Raw genomic sequence first — 25,559 nt, 5'->3', positions numbered from 1 at the left:
TTTAAATAGGATTATGCAAATCTGGTTCTCATAATAATTAAAATTGATGATGTGAATTTTGGCAAATTTATTTGAAAAGTGAAATAATAGAGACGGTCTAATTTAATTTCAACCTTTTTCAAAATATTTCATTAAGAAACTGATACACTAATAGCAAAATCATAAAACTTCACATGTTTAATGCTTAAATCTGTGAGAGAAATCCATCCATTACATAAACATATTATGCTTTAAAAAAAACAACCTTTTCGCAAAGAGCATCACATTGCCAGAAGACATGGATCACTGGTGCCTGGCAAAAACACTTCTGAGTACTTTGTATTGCCTTGCCCCTATGTTTTGTTTGTTTGTTGTTGAACACCGCACTCAGCAATATTCCAGGGACCAGACAATCCAGTGATCAACAACATGAGCATCGATCAATGCAACAGTGTGTGTGTGTGTATCTATGTATATATGTATATGTACATGAATCTTTGTAGGTCAGTCAGTAATATATCTGGACATAACTCTCACCTTGCAAAGAAGGAAACAGCAGCAGAAGGGTTGGGCGGAGGTGACCCTGGCCCAGGGGACATTACTCTCTGTACAGGATGTGGCTGACCTGGAGTTATCTGCCCTTGAGGCGGTGGACTGTGCCAATGAGGGGAAGGCGTGTGGTAGATTGGTTGAGGTAGGGGTGAATGTCCATGCTGACCACTGATGTCACCAGTCTCCGGGCTGCCATACATTTTCTCCTGCCGACCGGACTGACCAGTTAACATCTGGAAATAGTACAATGTGGAAATCGTATTCATGAATGACATGCATGAAAATCTTACATGATATTTACAATACAGCTAAGCAAGCACATAACCTGCCAATAATATTGATGCTACCTTTGATGGAGACAGTAGGACAGAACAGGTTCCCAGTAAAGTTCCTTATCATTGCTCATGTGAAATATCAGAACACAATCCTATGATTTGTACTTCCGTTATTCTATTACTTTTACTACTACTACTACTACTACTACTACTACTACTACTACTACTACTACTACTACTACTACTACTACTACTACTACTACTACCATCACCACCACCACCACCACTTTTATACTTTTTTATGTTATACGTCCTTTGCTGCAACCTTTTCTAACATCACTCTCTTTCTAAAGACTATTAGTTTTACCACTGCTGTTTCTATATAATACTACTATACCTACAACTATTTCTATATGTCAACCTCAACAACTTCCACAACAACTACTACTACATCAATGACAATATACCATGCTGACACAATTCCACTGACAAATCAATAACACCTTTACCCTGCAAAGACCATCTTCTCCAAGTATCCCGTAATCAAACCTTCTTACAGGTGAATCGGTTGTCTGTGCCACCGAGCACAATGACAGCCTTGTCAGTATCCCTAAAGATTACAGCCATCTTTAAGACCTGTAGATGTTGAACTGTGCACCAATACTTGCAGGGTTATGACTAACAAGATGGGCCAATATTAACAGCATGCTACAAGCATGGAACGGACGATGCATACCATAACATAATTAGAAACAACTTGTCCATCTCACACCTTGATCAACGAGGCTGCCCGTCAATTATTTGGGGGGTGGCATTGATTTTGATTCATTTCAAGTGGGGACGCCTTTTCCATAATTCATGAGGGTCCTCTGACACCATAGCTACACAGTTGGGAAAAAGCAGAATTGTTAAAAGATGACACACACGGCAATTCTTTTTCCACTGATGGACCGCTGACGTTTTCAGGTTGTAAAGCACGACATGGCCAATATTCAACACTGGAATTTCCTGCTTGACACTTATTGCAAGACCACTTGACCAATTTTTTCTGGGAATTCCACAAAAATGAAGATGTGTCATCATATCAATACTTCCTGTCGCCCTTATGTAGTGGTGTTGTCATTTTCGACGCCATTGTTGACTTGAAAAATATATAACTTTTTATAACTTTTTACTGACTTGTAATTAGATTTTAAATAACTTGAAATTCATGAATGGCTCTGACATAATGCGAGTTAAGAGTTTTGATTCAAATTTTTAAAATTTTAATATTTCAATCAAGTGTCCTGAGGAAATGAACATTTCTGATTTAAAAGGCTGAGGTATGATAAGGGTTCTTTGAAGGCCTGATGGAATTGCAAAACTTCCAAAGTCACAGAAAGGTTTTAGAAATTGGTGTGAAAGTTAACAGACAATCCAACAGGACTGATGACAAACACTCTTGTTTTTATCACTTGCAATTTGTCATATTTCATAACCATGCATGACAGAATACATAAAACATAATTTTTACAACCTCCCATGAAAAGATCTCACTATGTCATTTTTGCTACAACCTACTGTGAAAAGTTCTCACTATGTCATTTTTGCTACAACCTACTGTGAAAAGATCTCACTATGTCATTTTTGCTACAACCTACTGTGAAAAGATCTCACTATGTCATTTTTGCTACAACCTACTGTGAAAAGATCTCACTATGACATTTTGCTACAACCTCCTGTGAAAAGATCTCACTATGTCATTTTTGCTACAACCTCCAATGAAAATATTTCACAATTTGACTTTTGCTATATCTTCCTCTCAAAACATCTCACTATGTCACTTTTTATTCATCAGAAATCATTATTGGTCAACAGCTGTAACTGCTTCAAGCATTAGGAACAGACTTCCTGACAAATATCAACAATATTGCCACATTTTCAGCCTGATCTCTAGATTATCTGTTCTTAGAACTATACAGCTTCTGCTCAAATTTGGCAGTTCTTGGGGCCAAAAATATCCAAATGTAACTCAACCTCCGACTCGTCCCTAGTCCTGACTAGCTTGACAAAATACAAATCTCCAAGAGTATGTTATACAAATAAGATAAATAGTAGTGTAATTTTCCAAGAACAAACTATTGATAGCACAAAAATGAATAATTATATGTGACCTTAATTAAATCCCACAAATCAGATACAGAGAATTATTACAGATATTGATGAAAAAATGGAATATGACACCATATTTAATAACGGTGGTACACTTCCAATAATTCACTTAATTCTAGCAAATATAGATTACTTAATCACCATCTCATGCCATGACAGCGGACAGAGCTTAGCTTACGAGTCATTTCATTATCTGGTGGGTATGGTGTCAAAGCAATCACATCTTTGCCATGTCGACTGACAAGCCAGTGGACGGACCCTACTCTGGCCCCAGATTCAATGGTTGGCCTAGGATTCAATGTCTGGTGGAGCAAGGCAGTGGCATTGAATCATACTGATATGATTTGCAGCCTTAAGTTGACAGTCTCATTAAGGATGCCTGCTCATAGCTCCAACATTGCATGTCTCATTTCAACCACTTGTAGGGCTTACTATAAAAATTGTATTTATTAATCAAAATTGGACTCTTAAAATAACTTGGGACTATTTATATAATACCCTTCCTTATGTTAATAAGTCATATTTGCCATATTTTACCATATTAACGTATTTCTCATAATAACATAATATTCAGAAATTTCATTCCAACTTGTTTCCAAGTGTATATTCCACTTATTGAAACTAACATGTTTCTAAGTGTATGCTTTCTAACACATTTAACATATAGGACACATGTACAGTATGTGAAATCTCCTACTCATCATAGAACATACACATGTTAAATATTTAGGTTCTTGGGTAGGGGAGTAGGTATATGGTGTAGGCTCATCTTGCTGGGTTCTATTCCATATACAATGTGTGAAGTCTTTCCTGGTGTGACTCAACAACCATATTTCATGCAAAGATGCATAAAACCTTACTCTTACTCATCCTTGTGATATATTTCCCTTTCTATCGATCCATTTATCTTTGGAAATAAACAATTGTTTAAACTATATATTTTCCGTTCTTTTAATAAACACATTAAACAATATGATCAACCCCACTGATAGCCTTGCTCCAAGGATGTACTGAATGCTAAGCCCATGGAAGCCTAGATAAACGGATGCCAGTCTGTTAGAGAGATATTTATATGTTTTTAAAGTCATCATGGAAACTTTTAATTAGTACCTTGGAGACTTATGCAAGTCTACCACACTGACTGCCCCTCAAACTGGAACCATTCTGCACAATCTAATATACTGAAACAGGAGTCTTTATATCTATGTTGATATATCAACAAGGAGTGACAAGTTTAAGGACATAAATAGTACTAATTCACCTTAACACAAAGGAATGTAATATATTACATATTCTCTCAAATGACACCGAAGAGACCTCATAGAATCAATAACACAGGCCTTAACATCTACATCAATCCGCTCTTGAATCAGCTGAGTAAATGTTTTGTCTGCACTTCTGCCACGAGAAGATTAGGATCTTGCTAAAATTAGTCCGCATAAAGTTGGGTGTGGCCCAAAACACAAACCCAGGAAAGAATAAATGTCAAGAGCTTAAGTCTGTACTGTACTGATTGAGATGAACGCACTGTTCATTACAAGAAGCAACAGATTCATTGTTCAAGTCTTCTGAAACTAAAACATCACCATCTTCCCATATCATTTTTATATGAATGATTAATATTTATTCTTTCCATATTGCACAGTGTTATATAACTGGAATACATTTAAAAATGATTATAGAATGATAAAAAATTAAAGCTGAGAACATCACTTTTGACACAACTTTCCTTGAAGTATCACAAACCACTGTGTATAATGATGAACGTGTAGAGAGAAAAATACCAATGATCAACAGGCTGACATCACATTACCCTGCATATTACATACAATTTTAGACAAACCCAATAACCAGGGATGTCAAAATATATATCACAATATTTTCATAACAAGGTTTATCGTAACAAAATGAATGTTACACTTCACAGGACTTTAAAAATCAAAACTTATTCAGAATATAGACAAAAACTGCTGAAAAGTATAAATATAATATCAGAATTTAGAACAAAATGCCATTACTCACCAGCCATGTAGGACACATAATGTATTAAATATTCCAAACCCCTGGCATGCATTACACAGAGCAGTCTCTGACTGAACACCAAAATTCTACATCAATCTCAAACCCATAACATCCAACGGATGCATGTCTAACTGAGGCAGAAATATCATAAATATCCCCAAACTGACACATGGTCCGGCCAATCACCAGGCGGAGCCACCACCTCAATAATCATTAAGGCCTCTTCACAATTTCATTGAATGGTTCACAAAGGTGCAACTCCACTAATAAGCTCAGGCTGAGGTGTCACAGAACAGTTTCATTAACACACGATCTGCTACCTGCAATACCGGCAACTTTGTTGCTTCCAATGCTGCCCCGCCTTCTTTCAATTCTCATTGTTAATCCCTTAATCACTCAATGGTTGCTTGTATCACAGATATTGATCCCCTTATTCCTAACTGTTTTCATTCATGTTTCTCAATGGCCTCTCCGGTTTAATCTTATGGAGTCATAGCTTGAGTTGGTTTACACTACCTTGGCTGCCTCGTTTTCTTTTTGCCTGATTCAGGTGTGACAAGCTATTGTGTACAAATGGCCGTAGTATGTTAATTATAAGTTCGACATTCGGTTTCATGGATGCATTACTAATGAGGGTGAAGCTAAAAAATAATCGTTTGATTCTGACATTAATATTGAACATTTCTTTAGAAAGTTCTTCAACATCCTGTGAGTGAATATGAGATGAACTGCTGGTTTGGCTTGCTGGTTTTTTAAGCTTCAGTTTTTTGTTAACATTATAGAACACTGCTCCTTTCATCATCAACAGAATTGGAAAATTGGGCTTAATAGGTTATTTGAAAATCAAAATCCAGGACAAATGTTTAGTTTGTTATTCATTTTCTGTGGTTCAAATTATAACAGATTGGACAAAAGTGTCCTGACTGCTTTTATACGATCATAAGATTGGGATTCATGAAAGAGGAAAATTATTGTTAATTTGAACCAATAGGAGAATTTCAAATAATGGACCTGTAACTTTTTTAAAAGTATGGAAAAACACAGGGATGAGTCCTTTGGATGATGCATTCATAATAATAACCATCCAATTCACTATCACCACCACCACCACCACCACCACCACCATCACATCATCATCATCATCATCATCATCATCATCATCATCATCATCATCATCATCAAATAATCATAGAAATGTAAATTAGCATTATTATAATTGTCATACCCTAATTAATCTTAGTTATCATCACTATCACCATCATCATCAACATCATCATCACAAATAAATCATAAAAAAGTAACCTGGAAACTATGCAACATTTGGTGATTCCTCCAAGGTATAATATAAAATACTCTACAAGTTCCATCTATTGCCAATGAGACTGTTTTGGCTAATATGAAATTGACCTCAAAGCAACCATAAAAAAAAGAAAAAAGAAAACAACAGCCTTCATCATTTGTCAAAGGATTAGAAGTATGTTTACACCAAACCTCCCCGAAGCAATTTTTAATCAAAATACGAGAATAGTATTTTTATCGTTTTTGTGAAAGAACAGCTTCAATTACCACTATAAATTCTCTAACAGCATTTAGGCATTGGAAAAAGCTTCTTGTTAGGGAGGTTAACACAATGTCCAGCCAGCAACAGCTTCCATTACAATGTGATGAGCTAAGTACTGAAAACATGATGACACATCAAAGGCAACTGCAGGCCCCATGGTAGTTGGTCAAAAACACTGATCTTGGTTATATCATACAGTGATCGTGATCTAACATTTGAACTAATATGTATGCAGACCATTTAAAAGTCAAATGAAAGCATCCCTGTTTTTTCTAGAAAGTGACATTTTCTTGTCAAAGTTTGTTTAAGAGTCAATTTGAATATTTGTTACCAATATGGCATAGGAAGTGATGGGAAAAAGGAATTGTTTTGAGATGCATCTGCTGAAACTGTTCCTGGCAACATGGAATCGATAATGAAGTTTACATATTCCAAAATATGAATTATTTACACCATGTATGTGGAACAATGTTAACTCAAACATGGTTCAGATCAGAAAAATCGTGTTACTGAAATCCAAACTTTATCTATCTTACCAACCATTATTCTGAAAGTTCATCAATCATTGTAGTCTTCATGAATATCCAGTCAATGGAATTCCTTAAACACTGTCCTCCCTATCATAACTCCGCATTCAATAATGAGCAAGTTATCCATCTTCCTTCACCTTTGACCTCCAGCCACGACACAAATATCTGTCGCCACGAGAGCAGTCATAGTAAATTTCTGCATCAAAATATATTCACAGATAGGATTTCCATGGTCAAGCAAGTAGGCAAGCCGTTGAATGAAGTCGGCGGGCTGTTTTTCCCAATGACGGATCATAACAAGAGCTCATCAAGATTAAATGGTTTGAATCGGTAGCAGCAACACGCGGTGTGCAAAGAGCAGGAGAGTAGTCGCTTAAATCTTAATTTCTCTTTGATATTACATTATTCATTTTGTAGCTCAAAAGACCAATTACTGTTGAATCTATTACATTTTCTCTCTCATCTCGAGAACATGCGAGCACCCGAGGGGACTCCATGAGAGAAAGTTTACTAAGCGGTGATCTCAAAACAGGACAACAGGCAAGCACAATTTATCTGGTGTTGAATTGCTTCACAGTCTCGGCCTCCCTAAGCCATGTATTAATGAAGATATTCAGAGACGCAGCTGATCAAGCTAGCCTAAAGGCCAGTCAAATCGTGAAAAACTTTGTAATAAAAAATTTGCGATGACCTAAGAGAGGGCAAATACAGCGTAGGGTCAATAGTTAGCCTAGGGGTCCTGCGGAGATACGAGCCCTGCTTTTTACGCTTCTAATCCAAGCAATTAGCACCAAGCCGGGGGAAGCGCACACATTTAATTCTTCTCATGAAAACTAACCGTCAAAGTCGTCATTGCTGCATTTTCAGAAAAATATTGCCACGAGATGAGCCCATTTAAAAGATTTTCTCTCAGATAAAGAGACTGTATCTCAAGCCTGGTTGTGATGAAGAGAATTATGGGTGTATATTGTCATGTGGTGTTTGAAGATGGGTAACACAAACAGCTACAACCACTCTTAGTCACAGAGTTGCCAGGTTTATATCTTCATGGCCCCCACTGTTCGATGGGACCTGGTGTTGATGGCTTCTTGCCATGGGCTAAAGGAACTGCATAAATTACGTGGAGCCCCCTTACAAAAAAATCCCTGATACGTTTTCCTCTTAAGCCTTTTCAGTGTTTGCTGATGATTTCGTGAATTAATTAGATAATCGAAAGTTGATGATGATTTGCGAAGCTTGTCCATATCGTTCATGCTGGTTGACAAACAGTTGATAGGCGATCCAAGAAGCAATTCTCGATCTAATGCTGTTTTTTGTTTGGGCTGCCCCTAAAGAGAAGACCTTTTATTTGAATTCATTACAATAAAGCACATTTTCAATGAAACTGCTGGCACAACCCGGTGAGCGGTGAACAATTTGTCGCTCGACTTGATGTCGGCTCAAATGCTTTGAGAGCTTGAGCTTGTTTTCTATAAACTGACATTGTGATCCTGCTATTTTCCTTGCAACAAATAACAATGAATATGATGGAAACTTGGAATGATAAAAAGTTTGTGGTCGATTTCAAAGGGACACTTTTTTAGGTGCCTGATTCAGAATTGTGTGAACACAATTGCCAATTATTCTGTCATGAAGTTTGCCCAATTGTATTGAAAACTGGGCTTTAGCTGAACAAATTGTTAAACATGTTGATGAGGAATAAAAATATCAAAATCCTCACAACCGAAAAATCCATAACCAGTTTAGTAACAGTAAGTCTTATCAAATTACCACTTAAAAACAGAAAAAATACAAACCTTTAATGTATCAAAAGTGTCCAAATTAGGTATAACGGACTGTAATTTTTTCCAATTACTTTCCCAGATATCATTCTCCAGCATGCAAGCAGGACTTTTTTAAAAACCATGAAATACAAATACAGAATAAAATATAGAATTAGATTTAAAAACAAAACAGGAAAAAAATATTTAAAACTGAAAACTTTTCATGCATCCTCCATGAAAGAGATTAACAAGTCTCGATGGAAACATCAAACGCTAGAAGTGACTATTTTACAGATTAGAACGGAAGTATCTGCAATGAGAGCAAACAGCTTATAAGATACGACGTGTATTGAAAACCTCATTACTTGATAATGTGTCATTAAATAACAACCACGCCAACATCATCAGTATGCTCAATTCACCATCAAGGAAATTCAATGACTTTGAAATATTTAATGACTGTATAATATTATCTCCCCTCACCCCCAACCAGTGACTCACTTTTAATGCAACTGAAATTTGTAAATGATCATATTTTTAAAGTCAGACGTTTTTTATGCATTAGGAATCAATTGCCATTTGATGAACGATCGAGGATCTCATCCTAGCCTTCATCTGAGGATGTGATTTGCCAAAGAGTACAAAGCTAAACTCCTGTGGCAGATAATAGCATAGATAGACTTTTGATATTCTGGAATGCGCAACTTGGATGCATAGCAATGAACTAGGGGTCAGATAACTCTGTATAAAACAGACGGTCGGAGATCGTAATTAAAATTTTCTTCCTCCCTTGGTGATTTTTCATTTGATAATTCTGTCCCCATGGTAAAAGACCCAACATGTTTTATTGAGTTTTCGTTGTTGCCCATGGATTCCTTACACAGTTCAGTAGTCAAAATGAATGAATTCCCATAAAATCTAATTGTAGGTCCCTTCGTGGCGCTCGATCCTGATGCAACAGTAACATTTTGACACAAAAATAATCAGACTTCGCCAATTTGAGAACTGCTAGCATGATAAAATGATGAATGCGAGCAACAATGTATTCTTGGTGCTCTGTTCAGAAAACATATGACTCTCGTACCAATCGATGTCGATGCATGCTGCTTGGAATTTCAGTAAGAATTCAAATGAGCATTTGTCAGGAAGATCTAATTTTTCTTTACAATTTCTAGTCAAATTGGGTTTCTTGCTTCAAACTTTCACTTCATAACAACAGTGGTGTCTCGGCATGCTGTGCTTTGGATGCGGCAGAAGGAGTCTTGTTCCTGGCAATTATCTTAATTCTAATATGTATGGTGATAAACTCCACTAAAAGAATGTTCATTTGCTTATCTTTTCTATCCATCAGTTTGTGTTTTCTTTATTTTCATAATCACATTGCACAGATAATTCTTTTCACATTAACAATTACCATATTATGGAAATGTACCAAATGTTATCAATGTTTCTAAACAATAAAACAGCACAAAAATTAGCATTTACATGCATTAGACTATCAAACCTGTAAAACCAAATAGGTCAATTTTGCACTTTCAATCGCCTGAGAATTAAACGTAATAAATTTCCATTGCTACTACCAGGACACCACAATGAGTCAATATAACCTCTGTATCAGTGAAAAACAATCTTGATTTTCCATCTGTGCAGATTCAAGTGGGCCAAATAGTGTTGAAAATCATATTAACGGATCACCAAAAAATAGGTGATGACAACAGGTGTTAGCTAAAAGGTATTCATGTCCTACACTGCAGGTAGTACCCATCTTTTACAAGGAACTCTGTGCTACCTGCGTATACTTAACAAGGATACCTGTGTTACCTGCGTATACTTTACAAGGATACCTGTGTTACCTTTGTTTACTTTCCAAGGATACCTGTGTTACCTTTGTTTACTTTCCAAGGATACCTGTGTTACCTTTGTTTACTTTCCAAGGATACCTGTGTTACCTTTGTTTACTTTCCAAGGATACCTGTGTTACCTTTGTTTACTTCCCAAGGATACCTGTGTTACCCTGCATTTACGTTACAAGGATGCCTAGAGTTACCTGCATTAAGTTTACAAACATGCCTAGTGTTACCCATGTTTACTTTACATGGATCCCTGTGTTAACTGTATTTACTTTACAAGGATACCTGTGTTACCTTTAAAGGAATTGTAAGAAAGTCTTATTCTCAAAGAGAATTAAAATTTGTGAAGCTAAAACTACCGGCACTCATCTGGCTTCTCACAAAGGATACCTGTTACCTTTGTTTACTTTCCAAGGATACCTGTGTTACCTCGTATATACTTCGGGGACCTGCATGTTGCCTGTTTACTTTCAAAGGATGCCTGTGTTACCTTTTGTTTTACTTTCCAAGGGATACCTGTGTTGCCTTTGTTTTCCAAGGATACCTGTTACCTTTGTTTTACTTTCCAGTTACCTGTATTTTGTTTTGTTTTACTTCCCAAGGATACCTGTGTTACCTTTGTTTACTTTCCAAAAGGATACCTGTCGTTGCCTGTTACCCATGCTTAGCATTACAAGGATGCCCTGTGTTACCTTGCAGTTTAGTTTCCATAAGGATGCCTGTGTTACCTCATAGGATACCTGTGTTACCCATGTGATAATTTCTACAAGGATACATACCTGTGTTACCTTTGTTTACTTTCCAAGGATACCTGTGTTACCTTGCATTTACTTTCCAAGGATACCTGTGTTACCTTTGTTTACTTCCCAAGGATACCTGTGTTACCTGCATTTACGTTACAAGGATGCCTAGAGTTACCTGCATTAAGTTTACAAACATGCCTAGTGTTACCCATGTTTACTTTACATGGATCCCTGTGTTAACTGTATTTACTTTACATGGATCCCTGTGTTAACTGTGTTTACTTAACTCATTACACATATACCAGGTAAAGGTATGAAAGTCTTATTCTCAAAAGAGAATTAAATTTGTGAAGCTAAAACTACTGGCACTCATCTGGCTTCTCACAAATTCTAACAATGTCATAAAACCAATGTACTAAAGATACAGATGCATCCCAGTGTTTTATAATGCTTGTCAGAAATTGTCTGTTCTTCCGTGATGAAACCCTTACCTTCTTGCTGCTATGCGAAACAACCCACAGCTCACAAATGACATTTACTTTCTCTCCGACACGCATCAATGACACCGAGGGCCATCAAATAGTGACATTTGACAAGATACAAATATCGCTTAAAGATCACTCTAACAAGCCCCAGGAATTCCCTTAACACAGAAAAAGCTACAGTTATAAAAATACAATGAAATAGAAATAAAAAGTACATAAACCATATCCTGAGTCAGAGTTTCCAGTTATGGCTATAGGTATTTTATTGCTGGCTGTATGCATTCATCAACTATATCCTCTATTGTATCCATTGTCTGGAACATTGTACTGGTACAATAAATTTTCAGCAATTATTGTATCAGTATTTTGTGTAGGCCCACCTTAGTTTTATTTGGATGAAAGATGCACTTTGAATGGTCAGTATTTGCTTCAGGAAGATGGAGAAGAGACAGCACCATAACAGGCAGGGTGAATAAATCAACCTTAATATTTTTTTTACCAAAGTGAGTGAGTGAGTGAGTGAGTTTTACACTGCTTTTAGCAAAATTTCACCAATATCATGGCAGGGAACACCAGAAATGGGCCTCACACATTGTACCCATGTGGGGAATCGAACCCAGGACTTCAGTGTGATGAGTGGACACTTTAACCACTAGGCTACCCCACCGCCCCCACTGACCAAAGAGAAATACTTTTCAACAAACTCCATAGCCCCACACTGATAAATTCATTTTTCTCTCATACTATTCAGTTTCAATAAGTGCTTCAAATGGGCCTGAGTTTATGCTATAGTCAAGTATGCAGACTCACAAAATCCAAACTGAAAAAAAAAAAAATTCTTCTCATTTTCATCAGACCACATGCATGTATGAACGAAGTATGAACCTGGGTCATGCCATACATACATCCAATCATGGAAGGTAGTATACATGTAAACATTTCCCAAATATAAAACAGGTCACAGCCATGCTCAAATGTATTCATTACCGAGCATGAGAAACCTGCAGCTGCTATCGCTTCAAAGTTACAACAGCTTTTTCCACAACTTAGAGACATCTGGTGGAATTTTGTAATATTGAAACTTCCCATGTGGTGTTGTACAATTAATATTCTTATTCTCCTCTGTTCGAACTATCACAGTAGGCAATATCTTGGTAATGAAGCAAAAATCCATCCAAATGAAATAAAATATGTCATTAACTTTAATAAGAAAGTGTCTACATATTCTCCCTGCTTAACCCCAAGTTCAACATTATCAAAACCTTACAATAAAATGTATTACTGCTAATACCAATTTACTAGTAAGGTATAATAAAACAACCCACTATATACAAACCCACATCACATGTCAAATCAGACAGACCCATTAAATTTAACGCCCCCATTATCGGACAATATGTGCTTCAAATACGTTGTCAACCTAAGACCATAAACCATTTAGTCTCATATTGTCTGATTCACTTATCATGTAAACTTTTGTGAATGACATTCTCCACTGGAGTAACAGAGGCCCTGTCAACCATGTTTGGCTGTGGATGATGGGATATTCTATGTAATCCTCGGATACTCTTGTAATGGCCATCAAGATTAGCCATACTGAAAATGGGAGGTTAAGTTACATGACTACACATATCAAAGTCACATTCCTGTGACAGTCATACTTTCATTTGCGGCACAGCCATACTTTGAAAAACTAACCTTTAAATCTGAAAAATGCTGGTTAATTCATCAGCATATCTAAAGTTATGCATTTAGTTGTCTTGTTTATAAAAAATATCACATAAATTATTTTATGAAATTGTTGTGAAAAGTTCAAAATTACAAGCCCTGTTTCAAAGAATATATGCTGAACATTATGTCTTGATCTTTTACTCACTTACCTTTAACTATTGACGTTCCTAGTAAATCCAATTTCACAAAGTAATTGAATAAAGAAACAGACAATCCTGAGAACAGCGTATGTATTGACATCACACCGTGAAACAGACAACAACAAATGTTCCAGCTGTATCCCGAGGCGAACATAACAAGTAAGCTAATTACAGGTGTAGTTGACAGGTAACCATCCATTTGTCACAACAAAGTCACTCCCTATCAAACCATCGCATCCTCTGTGATGCACACCTTTGATGTCCCACCTGACAGGTGCTTGTGTCACCAATAGCAAGCAACTGACCCAGCACATGGACAAATGTACATATAATTGGGGCAATGTGAAATGTACTCGTGGGAATCGATGGTCATGTATTCATATTTCTTCTCATATAAGTAAAAATCACAGGCTTCCATGCTTCAGAGTAATGTGATCCTATTGTTAAGACACGACAATACAGCTATCATATAAACATTTATTGTCAATTTTATTACATCCTAATAATTAACTTACGTACTCATCCTTAACTAACAATAGACAACAACCTTCAAACGAATACTTTTTAAACTACACTTACTTGACATATGTTTATATGATCTTGACAAGGAATTGACAACAAAACATGAAATTGACGACGAAATGCAACACCCTTCTAGCATTGTAGCTATTGTGTGACAACACACGGCCGTGCAATAAACACGATAAATATGTCCATAAGAAATCTCATGGGAAAGCAATTCATTATGAAAGTGGCACATAATAAATTCAGTAAAGTGACATGGTAGATCAACAACTCTCCCACTTACCATTAAACAAACAATAGCTGTATACTGAATATGTACAACCTCACCAGTGAAATGTCTAACTGTCAAGTGTGATATCAATCAGTTATATGTACACGACAGGGAATTTCACTTATTTACACTATCTGTGTTTGCCAGTGTCTAATACCTTAGGAGTCACCCAGTGAGAGGAAGAGTACACAAAATTATGTGACAATTGAGAATATGATATCGATGAAATTACTTGGCCGTTCTATCAGAGACATGTTATCTATGGGCACTGTGCATAAAAGGTCCCCAATAGCCAATTTACCATTATACAATTTAGATAAGGGCCCTCAGTAGATTTCATGCACTCTGCGTAACCGTATATATTCTTAAAGAGCCATGAATGGTGTACCTGACCCTATGGCATTCACACTGAAAATAAGCACAATGATGGAATTACATAAGTTCGGTCATTAACTCCTGGTACGATTACTCAGGGGCTGTTGTCAACGCGTTGAGCACTTGTCGACCTCAGGGTTGCCAATTTCATAAGACTCGCTTTCAATAATATCAACACCCTTGTCAATTTCACCATGATCTTTGACATGTAATATACAGAAAATGTAATTTGTTTTAAAACTCAATTTGATTATGAAATACAGTGCTTGTCTACGAGGTATTTATATGAAGGAGTTTCTAAAAACTTGACAGCAACGAGCAATACTTTTTCTTCCTGTCTCTTTAAGTAACATGGAATACATTTCATGTCAATATCTCTCGGTTTACATTTACATTTAAAGGCATTATTTTTGCTGTCTAGTACAATACTTGGCATCAAACTAAACTTACTCACTCAGTCACTCTTGTACTGATAAGCCTGTCTTTTTTTTTTTTTCTATTTGTTTCAATAGTTAATAAATTTCACTTATATCTGTTGATGTTTCAGGAAATTGACCTTAAATCCATTCTCCAAGTTCTCCGCTCCACCTCTGCTTATTGACCAATCTAAAAAATGCCCACATATAAACGACAAAGAAATTGTCTGTTACATCCATCATGTGCCTTATCTCTCTACTTTTACACCTAAACCATTTTCACCATTCCAGACATCTCGACACATAGAAATTCCTGCTTTCAGCTTATCTGTCTTAACCATCCCATTCATCTGACCAGTGATCAAACTACGCATCTTAAAACACAATGTTATTATTTTGTAATGTCCACAGTAAGTGTTGAATCAGCTGTTTTCATTATCTGTTAAACATTTAGATTGAAGAGTAGAACCACTAGTTCCATCAAAGTGTAGCTTAGATGGGCCCATTGATCATACCTTCCACTTTAGCATAGACTTTAGTGCTGTTAAGATGATCATAACTCCCATACTTAACATAACATAGACTTGTGGTAGTTAGACTTGTAGTGTTAAGTTGATCATAACTCCCATACTTTAACATAGACTTGTGGTAGTTGTAGTGTTAAGTTGATCATACCTACCATACTTTAACATAGACTTGTGGTAGTTCTAGTGTTAAGTTGATCATACCTACCATACTTTAACATAGACTTGTGGTAGTTGTAGTGTTAAGTTGATCATACCTACCATACTTTAACATAGACTTGTGGTAGTTGTAGTGTTAAGTTGATCATACCTACCATACTTTAACATAGACTTGTGGTAGTTCTAGTGTTAAGTTGATCATACCTACCATACTTTAACATAGACTTGTGGTAGTTGTAGTGTTAAGTTGATCATAACTCCCATACTTTAACATCGTCTTATAGTAGTTGATCATAACTCCCATACTTTAACATAGACTTGTGGTAGTTGTAGTGTTAAGTTGATCATAACTCCCATACTTTAACATCGTCTTATGGTAGTTGATCATAACTCCCATACTTTAACATAGACTTGTGGTAGTTGTAGTGTTAAGTTGATCATAACTCCCATACTTTAACATCGTCTTATGGTAGTTGATCATACCTACCATACTTTAACATAGACTTGTGGTAGTTGTAGTGTTAAGTTGATCATAACTCCCATACTTTAACATCATCTTATGGTAGTTGTAGCACTGATACTCTAACATAGGAATATGATGGTCTTAGTGCTAAGCTGATCGAACTCTTATACCTTAATATAAGCTAATGCTAGTGATAGCACTGAGGTCACTTTATAGAAAGGAGTAGTCTTTATGTTCAAGCTTACAAAGACACATTAAAACGGTCAAACAAAGTATATACAATGCCATTTTCTTACTCTACAAAGAACTGTCAAATCTGCAGCATGTAAAGAAAGGGGCAAAAGACTATCAGCACTAACTTCCACGCCTTTCTGAAGTTGGTTTCCTTTGGAGTGCCAAACACAAAGACATTCAAATGTGAAAGTCTCTTTGATTCACAAAAACAGTCAGTTATCAGATTACACAACTGTCTTTATTATCCAAAAAAACACTTTAACACATCTACTTTGTTGCATAAACTACTCATTAATTTTTTTCATATTGTTAAGTAGAGGCACCACATCAAACAAAAAGAACTGACTTTGGAAAATAATCGAGAACCTTCTCTTATCAAAATCAAGTAATCTAGAAAAGCGTCTCTCATTTTGTCACTGGAAGACCAAAGTCCACACAAACGTGAATAATTATTCAAGAAAGATCAGAAATCCCTTTGTATGTCTTTTTGTTTTCAAATGCCTGGCAGTCCCTAAAGAGCTTTTCTTTTGATATATTTTCAACATACTAGACACTATGGGAATTCCTATAGGCTGATCCATATAAAACTACTGTTTATATCAAAGACATTCCTTGGTGAACCCATTTACTTTTGCTGGTTTGCTATTCTGGAGTCATTGTAGGTTAACTAAAGCATGGAGACAATGACTGTTAACACTCTGCTCTTCTTGCAACAAATGTGGTAAAAACATAGCTTGACTTTCTTACACTGGTGAGATGTCAAGTTTAACATGTCACAATGTAGATTTTTGGGCAACAGATGTGCTTCCTGCAGAAATATTTCAGTCGAAATATACAAAAAACTTGACATTTGACAACTGTGTTAGAGGATTAGACAAGAAGGCTTGTCAATGCTGAGGAACACAAAGCCAGCAGCCTAGATATCAAAGCAAGGCAAGATCCCTTGAATGTGTGTAGAACAAAATAATTTGACATATGACAAGAAAATCACAAATCACTGTCACACTACAAGAATCTGTGACACTTCTGCTTAAAAAGAATAAAACAATCACCTTGATCATCTGTTAATGGTTTTAAATGTCTCTGTGGCATATTTGATAAATGAGAAATGAATTTGTCATCACCAACACTAAAGAAACAAGTCTGGATAGACTGATAAGTAAGCAATACAGCGACACATGGAGAATTTTGAAACAAAGTACAGTTAACTTGTGGGATGTCTGAAAGAAGGGGTAGTAGGGAAAGAAGGTGGGCTAGCCTAGTTGTTAAAGTATACATATGTATGCACTCACTCACTCACTCAATCGATTCATGTTTTTCATAGTCATCGGTATCATCTTAACCTTCATCAACTGGATCTTGTGCATCCACAATATCAAATAAACAATGCCATTTTTAGAAGCTGCGGTGGCTGAGCGGTCTAGGCATCTGACTTTGTGTGCTGGCGATTAGGTGCCTGACTCTGAGGGTGTGGGTTCGAGTCCCGGATGGGACTCAACCCCAAAAGTACTAGAATCTGTACTTTACTGAGAAAGTGTAATCCTAAATATAACATATGATCCACAATATCATTTTGCTGACACAGGATGATTTTGTCAAAGGTGAGTTGGATAACTCACTGTGGCCAAGTGATGGATTCAAGATTATTAGGTTCAGGTATTATATGACAAAACATCATAAAATGATTGACTTACCTGGTTACATTTTTTAGGTTGGATCCAAGCTCGTACATTTTGTTCCAGGTAAGCTTGTGCTTGGGCAGCGATGGGTAGTCCTGGGCCGGAACAGTTAGAGTAGACATTCTTGCCTTGACGAGCAAACCTGGAAACACAAACAATCTTGAATCTTGGAATGTTCAAAAGAGAATACATTCAGTCCGCCGTGCACAGTTCCAATAAAGATTCCACTTTTTATACTGACGTTCGATTTTATGAGAGTTTCCAGCAGAACTGATTTTGCACTCAGGTAAAACTTTATTAGCTATATCATTAAACACCAGTGGCATTAACATGTTGTTTCAAAAGTTTGCTGGTAGTACATAAAGGAATCAGGTCATGTTGACCTGCATAATGTAATAAAAAATGGAGTAAATAAATCAGTGTTCAGTTATTAAACTGTATGAATGGGCTACCAAAGTACAGTTTGTCTATAAGCTTATAGTGATCTTAGTATTAGGACTATCATAATTCCCTGAACATACTGTCAAAATAGTTGTAGTACTGACATAACCAAGGCATTGTGGGTAATGGAGACAACCTAGAGTTGTCTGTCCCTGATGTTATCAGAAATAGCACCACAAAACAAAAGTTCTGACCACTCAGTCGACATCTATGATGTCAGATGAAATTTGGTTGAGTGTCATGTTCAGTAATATTTCACATCATAGATGTCCTGCACATGTCCATGTCTGCATTTACCAGAACCAGCCTCCTGAGACAGCAAGTTTAACATGAATACCCCACTCAGATACATCCCACTAGCTCCGAGCCAACCAGTCCTTGTTCATCCCCTTCATGCCCTCCACCAGACAGGGTAACAACAAGTTCCATCTTATAACATCTGTTTGTATGACACAGCCAGGAGACAATCACCAACTTCAGCCCTCCAGTCAGACACTCTATCCACTACACCACACTCCAACACCCAGGGCCCATCATGAAGCATAGGTAATTTAGATCCACAAGTAGTTCTAGTAAAGTCATATATTCCCAGCAGTAGAACCTGTTCCGCAAGTGACTGCAGCGCCGGATTTGGTACCTATGACAGCCTTACCCCAACAGACATAACATGGAACTGGCCTTGGTTCATTGCTATGAACTTAGTGCCCATCCTTGGAATATCTCCCCAGACACTGCAAGATGACTTTATACTACACCTCTAAGTCTCTGTGCAAGTGTTCCAGAGATTTGGAACAGGACAACTCTACAAACCACAGAAATATCCACTCACAAAATGTTTATTTATAATTCTAACAAAAACATAGACTTAAAGAACACATGAATAATCTATGTAAAATATGTGTAGTTTCTATCTCCATGCATGATGTCTAGACACTGATGTTGTTAGCACTGACATGCTGTATCACAGCAGCATAGGTGGACCAACAACCTCATCTATATCATCCAGTTATAGTCCACCATAAAAGTGTCTGATATCCACTGGGCAAATTGAACCTTGAAATGAAGGAAACATATCCCATATGAAACAGAGCCAATGAAAATTCCATGTATATAAACACAGTGATTGTGACAAGTGCATATGTCACAAGTCCCCTAGCCTTGCTCCAAGGCTGTACTGAATGCTAAGCCCATGGATGTATGGTAATACTACCCTTTTAAAGAGACAAATCTTGGTAAGTGGACAGAACATGAATGGCAGTCAACTTGTTCTTTTATTACATTTTTCTAGAAATTGTTGTTTAAGCTAATAATAATTGCATTAAAGACTTGTGCAAGTCTACAAGTCCCACAAATAAGTTGTCTGATTCACTGAGCCATAATATGATTCTCACAGTCGTACAAACACCAGGACATCCATATTTCAATATTCTCCATGAATAAAATTTATAGTTGTCATTTCAAAAATTGATAAAGATTACAGTTGGGACTGTAACTATGTATATATCCCATGAAAATAAACACAAAAGTTATCAAATGCCGGCTTGTGTCTAGACACCAGCGAACCCAGATGTCACCTTCCCCTCTAGAGCTGTACATCCTTGCCCATCAACATTTGCTGCAGAATAAACCCCGATGAGGTAAATAAACTTAGACTTCCAGGAACCGACTTGTCTATCTCCCTGACTTGAAACACTGTTTCATTTCACTCAATATACTGTCAATCAAATATTCCAGGTCCTAACTGAAATTGGTGATATGTTTTGTCAACATTTAGGTTGTACATGTCACTGATATAAATTCTGTCAATTAGATAATCTCTGTCCTAAATGAAATGGGAGATGATATAAATACCATCAATCGGATAATCTCTGTCCTAAATGAAATTGGTGATGACAAAGTTTTGTCCATATCTTCCTAACAGACTACAGCACTTTTTGTTTACTAGTATATGTATTTGTGTGTACATTTCACTCATTGCCATCAACGACACCAGGTCAAAACATGAAAAGGACACCACTTTTTTTCAGAATTGCCTCCAAAAGTAAAAATAAAATCATTTCCACAGGATTAATTAAAGGAATTGAATGTCAGTTAACAACAGGTTTCTCCTCTGGAGAAAAAGTCGTTAGACAGATTAAGCTGCAAGAGCAAGCCCTAAGTCCCTTGGTGACAATTGGCCCTTTCTGACCATGCACCTATGAGAGAGAACACATTTGACCTGCAATTGATTTCATTGTGTTGTCCGACTTGGGTCCCATACCTCCCTCTGTTGGGGGGCTTGTTGGATAGGATTGTGACACAATGTGGTCAGCCCATATGGTCACTACAGGCCAGAATACATCATTTGCATACCATTGACCTGTCTGACACCACTGGACATGAATTAAAGATGGTTTACATCCCTTGAATATTTCCCACATAGAACTGATCACGGATCCTCAAAGACTTCATGTAATAGATACTCAGTCAACATAGACCTCATAGTTATAAACAACACTGGGAATTTGATTTATGTAAAAATTCTTAAACTGAAACTGTGATTATCTCATTACTATGATACAATTCTAAAACAAAACTTGGCTTATGTTTTAATCAGGATCCCATCTATTACAAAAGAGAAAAGGAAATTTTCATGATTTTCATGAAAGGGAAATTTTCATGATTTTCATGAAAGTGACATTTTCATGAATTTCATGAAAGGAACATTTTCATGATACAGCTACAAATATGTGTTAATCAGTCAATTGTAATCAATAAAATTAAATGTACTTGAACTCAACATTTTTGTAAGCTTTTAAATCAGGACCTGGAAATACTGAAACCATAAATTTCAAAATATTAATATGATTTGTAAAAATCACATCTGAACCAAACATCCAAATAATGTTGAAGATTATTTATAACTGGCTCAATTCTTCAAAACCCTAAGATCTAAAGACCAACACAGAACTGGTTGACGGACTCAAAGACATAAAATTAGGTATAAAATGAACAAGACATAAAATACAATGCTCAGAAATACTTATCAAAAGCCTTATGATCATAGATCGATAACATTGTGACAGACAGCTCGAGACAGAACATATGATATCTCAGTGGTAACCATCACACAGGAAAGAACGCAAAACCCTACAAACTTAATCAATATAATAAGCTAGCTATAGCTAGGTACCTTCATAGCAGTGATGTAATTATTTAAGGAAGGCAGGCTACCATAACATCTTCCATGACAGGATTATTTGTGGGCGTGATTGGCACGTTACCTCTTGTGGATCATTCATTCTGCTTTCCGACATACTGTCCTTGAATGTTTCCACATAAAACATTTGAATGATTACTCAATACAATGTTTGCCCTGTTCTGCTGAAAGCAAACAGGCGCTGTTTGGGATATAGATTTGGAATTATTCCTATAACATTCTGATGCCATGGTGGTCTAGCACGGAAACAGCGACCATGATCAAATTGGGCTTTGTAAATACATATACAATATTCATAATGATACTTCATCATGTGGATACAAGTGTACATGAAATTGAAAACTATCTTAAAAAAGCACTATGCTGATAAGGACATATAAATGTCTGGACATAACCGTCAGGGTGTTACATAAATCAATATTCGTAACAAGAAAGAACATCACATTTGGTATACATTAAACAAAATCTTCTGATACTGCTTTGAGTGTACTCAACTCTTGAAACCAAGATCACACACATGAGATTTGGTTGAAATATATCATGCATGGATGTCAGAAAATATCATACAAATATTATTAAGGAAATATGTGATCAACATCAAACGAAATATTTCAACTTTTCCTCACATTAAAGGAAAAAATATAATTGAATAATTCACCGTTTCCTTGGAGCACCCTGTTGCTGGTCAAGCTGCACAATGTGCGCAGCCCCTTTAAGAATGATGACAAGCATGCTGCATGTGGAACGCATATTACTCACGTCTCTCCATCAGTTCCCCTTGATCAATATCCCATTCCCTCAATTCGGTATTCACCCCTTCTGCATGGCCTAATATACCCCTTGCCACCTGTCACGGGAAACAGAACCCCACCACTGAGGGATTTTTAAGATAAATGTAAGATTCTGATAAAAATTTTGATTCAGGGGAGCAAATTTGTTTCATGTCCCTTTCATCAGTTTGATCAGAGCCGTTGCGCATTTCAAGACGTAAATTTCCATCGCTATACGCTATTTACAGCTGTCAAGCTGGCTCAAACTATGGAGCTCGCTGATTGCAGGGTAATCAGACATTGGTTCTATTTATCAATCATCACACTGGCCGAGGTACAAAAAATATTGCCAAGAATTTATGCAAACTTTGCCATCTGATAATAGGAAAGATGTGAGAATTGCCTGAGGGGTATTGAGTCTTGGGGAGTTTTACTGCAGGAAACATAACCCCTGCCTCTTGCTCTCAAGACGTGGATTACACTTGTTAATAGCGGGCGACATAAAATCTCAACTCCAAATCACTGGTTCACTAACATGTGGCTCATTGCCCAGCTGTTCTCTAGTTCCGTGTTCTCTTCTGAGTTATCTGCCCTTTGTGGTAAATTGACTTAGTGAGTGGTCAAGACTTGAGTAATTTATTGATGAAATTAATCATTCACTCTGTTAGTGAACAAACATCTCACATAATCCTTTCCAAATTAAATATTTTTTTCAAACCAAACGCTACTGCTTTCTTGTTAGTGCTTGTTCTTGCTTTGAAATGATTTAACTTCAAACAAAGAAACATTTATAGAGTATTTTTTTCATCATACTGGAAGACTATTACAAATCATGTTTCTAAATAATGTCACAACTCATATTACTTCAAAAGTCAATCTTTCAGTATCAGTATATCATAATTAAAGTTATCACAAATCACTAATTTAAATAATGTTATATTTACATAATTTACATAAAAACATAACAACAGGCCTTTGTAACATCTGTAATCCTCAAAATTCATTTTATATAGCAACAGTCAATGCTTAGCACTCACCCTGAGCGGTTTTCCGTTCGTGTGATACAAGAAGCCATGTTAACAAACACACACAACCCTAACTGCTCAACTCTGTGAACATTGTATCAACACCTGTTCCCATGAAATCTGGTGAAACAGATCTCTGCATGTGTTGAGGAAACTGGGGAGGCATGTTGTGACCACAAATTAATAAATCTACAGGATGAGGAAGTCATTAAAATTTTGAAAAGTTCACATTTTTACTGAATTACGAAATAAAAGATGGATGGATTTAGGTATCAATTTTGGTTAAAAAAATAAGATTGTTGGCGTCATAACACTCATTACAAGTTACAGGAAGAAAGAACAGTGTACTTTGTCATCATCATCATCATCATCATCATCATCTGTTTTCTGCATCATGAGCGTTTTTTCTGCATCATCTGAGAGACATAGTGAGTGAGAATGGATTTACGCCACCTTCAGCAATATTCTAGCAATGTCATGGCAGGGAACATAAGAAATCAGCCCTAAAACATTGTACCCATATGAGGAATAGAACTGGTTTTCTGTGTGATGCCAAAGCATTATTAAATCTAACTTCATACATTCATCAATGTTCAACACAACAAACTTTGAAATTGACATTAGCTAGACACTTTATGCCTAATCAAGACTCTTTGAAGAAACCTCAATAAAATCGCCTTCTTTTATTTGCGACTGATTTCCTAAAACAAAGCCACTAACAAATTTCTTGGTTTTATCCCAAATGCCAACAGTATTAAACACCAGTTGTGTTACTGCAGGAGGAATGCCAACATGTGGCGAGGGACGTCAATACACTAATCACCTCGATACAGATCCTATGTGAACCAGGACCTCTGTTATTGTTACATCCCATAAGAAGACCAATGTCCAAACTACAAAAAATGTTGTTTTACTTACCAGTGTTGAAGTAACTTCCATAAAACAGAATTTGTGCTTTGGGGAACTATACAGGATAATTGCCATCCACTTCACATTTCCTAACACAATTGCTAGCTAATAGAGATGAGAGAGTTGTCTCGACACCCTTGCCGCCAAATCGGACAGCTTTCAATCAGACAATGCGATTCGACTTTGTCAGCTTACCTATTGATCTTGCCATTTTTATTAATATCAGATGGTCGGCTGGACAGCGTGTCAAACAAAAGCTCTTAATCTGCACTGATTAAAATTCACAAAGGCTGAGACCTCTGTGATGTGGTTAATGCTGCACTCTGACCAGCGATGACTGGCAGGGGAAAATACCATCACTGCTTCCAATGGATGGTCCGCAATACGGATGGTCCATTCAGGATATGGATCTTCCCGAACCTGATGACGCTATTAAGAGTCCTATCTCATTAAGACGTCAATCATTTAATACGGGACAAGTTAACGCAAATTACACTCGACAAATTCAACGTGACAAAGTTGGAATTTACATGGAATTCTTCTTAAGATTCAATTCCATATTTGGATAGGATTGCATGAAATTCTATACTGACTTCAACCCAGTGAATCCAACACCGAAACTCTGTCATGAGCCATTTGCCAATAAATCTCATATTTTCCACCGACAGTGATTTCTAATTACCCTGTCAATCAAGACGTAGAAACATAATCAAAGTTTTTACACAAAACTGTCTTAACACAACTGACACCGAAATATCGCCAAAAGGGCACCATGTTATTCATTCCA

The 25,559-nt window shown here is 36.6% G+C and overlaps 1 protein-coding gene across 1 annotated transcript in view; it reads right to left on the bottom strand.

Moving 5' to 3' along the window:
• The window catches only part of LOC124276132 (kinesin-like protein KIF26B), a 205,052-nt gene that overhangs the window by 111,031 nt on the left and 68,462 nt on the right, over positions 1-25,559 (bottom strand). Inside the window, 2 exon segments of the mRNA XM_046711803.1 lie at positions 517-764; positions 18,444-18,570. Coding sequence (XP_046567759.1) covers positions 517-764; positions 18,444-18,570 — 375 coding nt within the window.

This window comes from Haliotis rubra, unplaced genomic scaffold (genome assembly GCF_003918875.1).
Source record: "Haliotis rubra isolate DU_JTF1 unplaced genomic scaffold, ASM391887v1 Scf206, whole genome shotgun sequence".
NCBI classification, from domain to species: domain Eukaryota; kingdom Metazoa; phylum Mollusca; class Gastropoda; order Lepetellida; family Haliotidae; genus Haliotis; species Haliotis rubra.
This window is presented reverse-complemented; position numbering and strand designations above follow the sequence as displayed.